Source organism: Pogoniulus pusillus, chromosome 4 (genome assembly GCF_015220805.1).
Source record: "Pogoniulus pusillus isolate bPogPus1 chromosome 4, bPogPus1.pri, whole genome shotgun sequence".
Taxonomy (NCBI): Eukaryota; Metazoa; Chordata; class Aves; order Piciformes; family Lybiidae; genus Pogoniulus; species Pogoniulus pusillus.
The window spans coordinates 13,543,747-13,552,395 of record NC_087267.1 but is presented as its reverse complement, the minus strand read 5'-3'; the positions used below and the strand labels follow the sequence as shown (position 1 = coordinate 13,552,395).

The following is an 8,649-nucleotide window of genomic DNA, read 5'->3' as shown; positions in this document are numbered from 1 at the left end:
AATCAGAACACATTACGAGATTGCTCCGGCAAATGCTGGTCCAGTAACTAAGAAAGCTTCCGCCCACAAACTACTGACTGTTGCTCTGGTAGAGGATTCGCAGTTCCCCTGCAGACCCTGCCTCAGCATCATGTCTCCCAGTCACTGATTACTGTGACAAATTATTAAATCAGCCAATTCTGGGGACAAGGGACAACACACAAGCTTTACAAATAATATTCAGCCCTGTTCTTATATTTAAAAAGGTGATTGAGGCAAAGCTTTCAGATACTGAACAGAAGGAGGTTAACTGGTTCACATCTTGTGAGAAAAAATCGAGTGCTTAAATAGCAAAAGCTACATTCAAGCCATTAGGGCCCCTGCATAACACTACCAAGTGTATAGAACTGGAGTGTGTTAGAGCACAGAGAATCCCACAAACACCTCAGCAGTACCTAGAACACTATTTCTGTGACATGCATGCAATACATATTTATGTAGGCCTGGCAAAGGAAGATACTTGAGGATGCTACCACTGGTAAAGTTAACAGCAAAACTAGCTCCATGTTTCACTTGGAGGAACTTTCTGCAAGTTTTTAACACCAAAAGAGACAAGAGTATTCAGACTGAATCATTAGAAGAGTGCTGCATAAGTACTTAATGAATATTTCAGTGATCTAATCTTTCAAACATTTCTTAACTTTGACAGTACAGGAATCATAACTTCCAGAGGTTCCATGTAATGTGAATTAGTTTCTGGTTCAACTGTGGCTCAAAATAGGGCCAACTCCTTAGCCAGACAACACTGCTCAAAATGACAGCCTTCAGGTTTTGAGTATCTAAGGGTACAGCAATCACATAGCCTCTCTGGGGAGCCTGCTCCCACATTCTATCAACTAGTAATTATTTTTGTTACCTATGATATCTAATTCAAGTTTCCTTGGTGCAAACTCATCTCATTTCCCTTCATTTTTTCACCACATTCTTCAAGAACAACTTGTTTCTGTCTTCACTACAACCCCCAATTAGGCAGCTGAAGACAGCAGAAGGATTTCCACAAATGCCATCAAAACTCTCTTGTTTGGAACTACAACTACGAAATTCCTTCCTATTAACAAGTTTTTGAAGAATAGACAAAATTAACAGATCTTATTAGAAATCATTAGTGTACTGTGAAGTGGAAACAATGCAAAACAAAAGCAAGAAAACACTTGTAAATTCTTGGAAAAAACAGAAGCACTATACATGCTGATTACTGGCACAGTAACTACTACTCATTCAGAATCAGAAATACCACAAGTCAATACTTGTCTATTTACTTAAGCTTTTTCTGCAAGTGAGAAGAAAGCTGACTGAGGAAATATGGGATGCAACAGTGTGACACTCTACAACTTAAGAAAATGTTCTTACAAGCCCATTCACCCCTTTGTCAAGTAGAAGTTACTGTCAATATGAAGTTGCTTACATTAGAACTGACTTCCACAGTCATGCAATACTGCCTTCTGAAGGAAAAGGGACAGACTGAGGAAAAGGGAGCAAAGCAAAGGCTTCTTTCATTTGTCTCCAGAAATTTAACCTGTCAGATTTACCAGAGACATTTCAAAAGTCTGGATCACAAATACACAATACAAATACACAAGTAGGTCAGATGATGCTGAGCTTAAGTAGCATGTGGGGAACTTAAAACAGGGTGGGGAGCTAACAGTACAGAACTGACAGAGAAACTGTACTGCCCTACCTGTTGGCACTGAAAAGAACAGAAACAGCACTGCCCACAAGTATTACAAGAATCACACCATGCTTACCTGCGACCACATTCTGAATATTTACCAATATTTTTTAAAATTAAGGCAGCTGTTAATCGGATGTGTTTGGTTATTGGTCCCTCTTTTTCATCCTACAAAAGTGGGAAAAAAAAAGTAAAAGCTCTGCAGTAACAACCAATAATTAATGTCTAATACTTCAAGTCAAACAATACTAACTGTGAAATCTCTGAAGACAAGGTTTCTTGATCCTCTCCTTAATGCCATTAGGGCAGCACTCGGATGATTCACAATCGCCTTCTGTGCTCTGGGAGTAGATGCTGTACCTCCTGCAACTGGCTGCCTACATTAGTAAAGAAAGAATAAAAAAGCTTTGCACCACTTTCTAGAAGAACATCAACTCTGAAATTTTATTTTACAATTTTTAACCTGTCTGAACAGCAACAGAAAGATTCATTGATACTTGGCATCGATATGTGATTTGCCTTTGGTTTCTGCAGAGATAAACCTTACAGCAAGGCTTTCAGAGTGAGTCATGGGCTTTCTTTCATGTGAAAAGAACCCACTTCCCTTGACTAAGTACTGCTCATCACCTATGACATTTGTGATCCACGACATTTGTAATGGAAAAGTGATATATTGTACTAATGACATAGCCATTTTCTGAAGTGTGCCTATTTAACAGAACGTTTTGTCAGACAAGCTTTAACAGGAACTGTGACAACAGCTATGCAAATGTCATCTAAGATTTGGCCACAGAATGTATATAAAATACAGGTTTTTTAAAGTCCACACTTGACTATTTGTGCTAGTTTGAGACTAGCTGGAATATTGTGAGAAGAATTAGATTATAGGCTGTGAAAAGGAAACAATGCTGATGTCTACTTCAATCACAGACTTGCTGAGGATGTATACAAAACAAGAACATAAACATAGATAACACAGTTACAGGGGCTCTCTATCGCAGCTGGTGCCTCTCTTTCACCCTTTCTGCTTTCTGTGTAAAATCCTTCTGCTTTCTAACCCTCCTGGACAATCCTCCAAACTCACCTTGCACGTAAGGCAAACTCTGGGATAAGGTAGAGGGGTGGAAAGAAGTTGGAAGGGTGAGTGGGGGTGTTGTGTTTACGTATCACTTTTAACTTGTATATTTCTGTATATATATTGTAAATATCTACTTGTATATTGTGCTAAGCTGTAAATAAAAAGCTTCCTTCCTTAATTTCCATCTGAGTATAGTCTGGGTGATTTCATAAGTGTTTGGGGGGGGCAGGTAACACCTAAACCATCACACTATTAGATACTAAGACAATATAAAACACTATTTACTGTGGTTAGTGAGCAGTAATATAAAGTAACATGACTTAAGTCGCAATCTAAGACATAAAACATGTAACTGTTAAATCAGACTAAACATTTGTAAAGCCAATTATCTGCTACTGCAGCAGGGTATTTTAAAAAGCTGGTACAAATAAACATAGGGGAAGCAAATTTTCCATTTTCAGCATCAACACTGAAGTCAAAGCTCTATCTCATGTGAAACTTAGAAACAATTCATGCAGTTAGGAGTTTAAAATGTATGAATTTGTCACTTCACTTAATAAGACTCATAATATCTCAAAGGAAAGTTTTGAAGTATCAGTGGTGAAAATCATCACCCTACTTCACTCTGCAGAACAGTACTATTCTGAAGTCTTCTACTACCCCAGCAGAAATTGGTTAGAAGTTCAATTAGTGCTTACTTCCAAAGGTATCATAAATTAAATGTAAAACTTCAGTTTCTTAAAAATGAAAGTTAACCTGCAAGAGTATTATTTATCTTTCCCTGTAAATTAATAGTTTAGGAATTAAACTTGAATTCTCTATCCAGACAGACTGTCTTTGTAACCTGGAACTCTAGCAACAAGGAGATTTACTTAAAAATTACAGAAAGGGTTCATATGAGAGCCATGACAGATATATTTTCAAGTATGTATGACATTGTGATGGACAGAAACGGTGATTAGGAGAACGAGCCCTTGTTTGTTACACTGTGTTCCACTTCCTGTGCCAGTAACGTTCACTTTGCCTGCACTCTCTGAGACAGGGGTAGTTTTACTAAGTAGTGAGGGATTGAGTGGAGAAAATTGTTCCAGTTAATGTCTGAAAGCTGCTGGCCTACACATGCTTTACCTTAGCAGTTTTTAAAGTTGTTTCAGCTCTGTGCAAGAGCTTAGCAACATGGACTATCAATGCTATGCTGATATATCCGACAAATCTTTGGGATTCAGCAAAAAGTAAATTAAGCCAAAACCTTTTAATGAAGCTCTCAGACATGATCATGTAAGCCAGCTTGAGGTGACCTTATGGAGTGAGTTCAGGATTTCATTTGACAAGTCACTGATTCTGAAAAGTGAATTACCAAGTTTTGTCTCCCTCATGTAACAGTTTCAGTTGCGCCAGTCTTAACAATGCTACCTCAGAGTTATATTATGTGGGTTATATAGTACATAAAATATTCCTATTTGTTGATTTCTTCTTTGCTAAAAGAGGAGTAATGGAGACATGAGGGGAAAAGAGGGGAAAAGAGAGCAAAAGTAACACACAGGGATCTCTGTAATTTCATAAAATAGCTAAATGTATTGACTGTCATGAGTGCTGACAGAGAAAGCTCTCATCCCTTCCTTTTGTACTAGCCTACCTCCTGTGTTCAACCAACTGTAAAGGAAGTATTCCTCTTACCTGTCAAACCCATTATAACTGATCAGGTTATTTTAAAACCAGAATTGATTTAGCATGCTATCAGACAAAAACTAAAGCTAGTTCTCTCACTGTAAGCACAGCACATCCATGAGAAAGAACAAGGGATGTCAGAGAGTGCCAAAATATCCTACACTTCGAGTTCTAGAAGGCTTTTGTTTCAACTGCTATTCTGCAATCACATTCTTGATATCTTGTGATATTGCAGTCTCAATATCGCAGAGATGAGTGGTCATACACATAAACTACTTTTTGAATCTGATCTAATTAGAGAATTCTGCCACTGAAGAGAGGATGTCTGATTTTTTTTAAATAGTTTGAGTTCTTGTGCCAATTTCTAAGAAGTCTGCAAGGACACCTTGCTATGGGGTCTATCTGTGTGAATTGGCAGAGCTGGGATTCACATTATCCAAGTAAATCTTAAGTCTGTGTTAAGAACATTGTTTATACTTTAAAGAAGTATACTGCCTCCAGCAGCTTGGTAGCAATTTAACTACACACAGAACAGAGACTGCAAAAATCTGCCTGGGACCATGCAATTACATCTTAGTTATGCACTTACAAGTAACTGAACCCTGAATAACTCCAGTATTAACACAACCATCAACACAACCCCACTGTGAAATGGGGCTGAACTCTATAGTATTAACTCCAGATGGTTGAAATAATTTTGGAAAGGAGGAGAATCAAAGCTGATTTCCAGGTAGCACAAAATTGAAAGGCTAAGAGAAGTTGGTATTTATCTTGTTTGCTTGTTCAAAGGAAAGTTTATTGTAAGACTCCTTGGAACAAATCAGTCAAAACTTAGTCCACAAAACTGGAAGAAATATAGCAATTTACAAGCTGTACAAAAGAGCTGAAGTGCACAAAACAAGTAACTTCCCAGCTGGATTACAATGGCCTTCCTGTTACAATGCATGACACGCTGTCCACTTCAGAAAAATTAGAATATGTTGACAACAATGTTCATCAGAGTACTGACTCATACACCTTAAAAAGTTCCTTTTTCTAAAAAGAACAAATAACTGTGCAAAGTTTCACCTAATAGAAATTATAAATGTATACATTCTTCCAGTAATTTCTAATTCTCTTGTTTATTGCTATTTAAAGGTGAAGTCTCTTACTTATTGGAAGGCTTCTGATTTCCTGCTTGTCCTTGTTCATCTTGCTTTAATCCTGCAAGCAAAGCGTCTCTGGAACAGTGCTTATCCTGCTTGAGGGAAAAGAGAAACACAGTGAGAAAGGTACATGAAAATCTACCATGAAAATTCTACTCCTTTTCAAAGTAACACATGAAAAAAAATCTGCACCTGTAAGTGGGTAATGAAGGAAAACCTCTGCCGCTGGAAAGGTTCACATCCCTCCCATAAGCACTGCCCTGGGTAGACATCTTTTCCTCCATGTTCAGTTGCTGCATGATAGAAGACCTGTGATGGTGTCTGAAACCACCTATGAAAAGAAGGGGAGGAAAATAGAAGTATTTTTTCTAGGTAATAGTAAAGTATGAACAGCAGAAACACAAACCCATCCTGGCTCAACTTTTTTATTTCCTGGAAAGAGAGACACATGGTAAAGTTAAAAGTAACATTTTAAGAAGAAAAAAACATGTCTATGTATTACTTGTGAGCCCCCAAGAAACGACAGTACTATTTCTGCCAAATCTGAAATATCTCTAGTTTTCTAATTAACTAAATAATGCATGGTTAATTCCAACAGTTCCATTTTCTGCAATACAAGCAAAATACAGTAATAAACTATAAACAGCTAAAGAAGTTCATTTTCCTGCATTTCTTTTCCTTCCTTACTGGCAGCCATACTTAGATGTTATTTGAACTTAATTGGGAAAAAGAGATGCACACCATTCATCCCATGTGCACGCTTGTCAAAAATGACAGAAAAAGCACTCAGCCTAAAATCGATGCTCATCAGCACCTGAATTCCACATATTGGAAAAATGGCCAGACATCACTTCATTGAGGTACACACAAGTTGAAAAATGTCACTTTTGTGACACTTTTGAAACAACTTTATCAATTTTAAATTCATAGACTCGTGGAATAGTTTGGGTTGGAAGGGACTTCTAAAGAGGCCATCTAGTCCTACCTCCTTGCAGTGATCGGGGACATTTTCAACTAGATCAGGTTGCCCCATCCAACCTGACCTTAAATGTCCCAAGGGATGGGGCACCTACCACCTCTCTGGGCAACCTGTTCCAGTGTTTCACCACATGAAAGTGACTTTCCAAACCCTCAAACCAAGCATTTTGCTTGCTAACAACCCCAAACCACAGGACATCAGGTATTTAATCAAATTAAGTGTTTCTGCATCAGTATAAATGGTTAAGTTGTCCTAAGTCTGGCCCTGTAATACCTCAATGGTCAACTTCATGTTCCCTGTATGTTACATCTAGTGAAGCAGGTGTGACATACCTTACAGTAAGTTCAGCCTGGTAAGGGCTTTCTTCCATTTCAGAGCGATAAAAGAGTTACAACTCACTGTGAATGCCATGTCAAAATGCTGATGAATCAACAGTTCTAAGCTGTATTTTCAGATTGTCACATAAATAATAGATGTAAAACTGTAACTTATACAAGATGATAATGGAGAATCACTACACTTCAAAAAATATTAGATTAAAATAGTGAATTACTCAAAATGTGGGACTTTATTAGTCTAGATACACCTTAAAAATAGATCTCAAGTATTACAAATCACACTCCTTAATTCAACAAAAAAAAAATGACCAAAATAAAGAAAAGACTTAGCTGCTCACAATCCAATACAACTAACCTGGCTTATCAACACCCACTTCAGGCTTGGAAGCTGACTTCATACACTTGCTGGACTGATGTCTCTGGCACAGCAGTCTTACTGAAGAGGCAGATGCACCTGCCTTAGCAACTCTGGTTCACATGCCAGTATTTTAGTTTCAGTTAGCAAGAAAAATATTTACATTAAGATGTTTCACTGGGCTAAAGACTGCCAAGAGGGAGATGACTTTCAACCAGAGCAGCCAAGGATGAAGCAACATCTTAAACCTACAGAAGTTGTTTATGGACACATTCAAGTCAGAATTCTGAGCATATGAGCAGCAGATCAGTAAGTGATTTGATCCATCCATCTCCTTCAACATCCTGCTACTCACTTCAATACTGTTCATTATGTCAATGTATTGGCAGTGGATATATGGGTCCAGTACAGAAACTGGTATCTGAATCCCATAAAGGTGTCAAGGAGATCATTTCACCCAGAGACAAGTCTCAGTTATAAAACGAATCCTACTGCAATAATCACCTGTAAATCAGCAATTGTGCAGCTTCTGTGCAGGCAATAAATATTACTCTCCTAAAAGGCATTTGTCTTTTCCAAGCCATTCAAATCTTCCTGAAGGGAAGCTGGGAAGGAGAAATACCTGCCTCTTGCTGTCTGTTCATACAGCCCATAGTAGGAAATTAAAATAAAATGCTTTACATCTACATTGGCTCAAAAATGAGAGCTGATGTTTCAGAGGACAGAAAGAAGTCTTTCCATAATAAAGGGGAAGTCAATACATGAGCTTAAGCTCAGCACAAACCTATTCATTAATAATTCCTGGAATGGATGAAACAAATTTAATAGTGTTAGTAATAGTTAATAATACCCAAAATGAAGCATAAAACATTTTACTCAACATAGCAAGGCTTTAGGAAAAATAAAGCTGTGTCAGCTATGTTGGTACATTCACTGTATTCAGTGCTTTTAGAATCACAGAATCACGCCAGAAAATACTTTATAAAGACCATCAACTCTGACTGTTATGACAGCACTGCCAAGTCCACCACTAAACCATGTACCTACATGTTTATCTACACATCTTTGAAATAACTCCAGGGATGGTGACTCAACCACTTCCCTGGGCAACCTGTTCCAATGCTTCAGAAGAGTTTTGGTGAAGACATTTACTACGATTTGGCAGAAACAATTAAATATAGTAATAATAATAAAAATAACCCTGAAGCACTGAGGCTATGGTCAGTTGAGTCTAGATTCTTGTTTCCCACTTCATTTTTCCATCATTCTGTTCAGCTGCTGAACAGAACATTGAACTAATAGCTGACTTGACAGGCAGTGGAGATTCAATGCCGTTTCTAATTTACTTCTTAAATACAAAGCAATCCAAGAGCAGACA

At 37.8% G+C, this 8,649-nt stretch overlaps 1 protein-coding gene across 1 annotated transcript in view; it reads right to left on the bottom strand.

Annotated features, from left to right (window-relative positions):
* ARID2 (AT-rich interaction domain 2) overlaps window positions 1-8,649 on the bottom strand; it is a 101,769-nt gene that overhangs the window by 2,185 nt on the left and 90,935 nt on the right. Inside the window, exons 17-20 of the mRNA XM_064142226.1 lie at window positions 5,792-5,930; window positions 5,606-5,691; window positions 1,962-2,085; window positions 1,785-1,876 (exon numbers count right to left, since the gene is read on the bottom strand). Coding sequence (XP_063998296.1) covers window positions 1,785-1,876; window positions 1,962-2,085; window positions 5,606-5,691; window positions 5,792-5,930 — 441 coding nt within the window. The remainder of the gene's footprint in view (window positions 1-1,784; window positions 1,877-1,961; window positions 2,086-5,605; window positions 5,692-5,791; window positions 5,931-8,649) is intronic.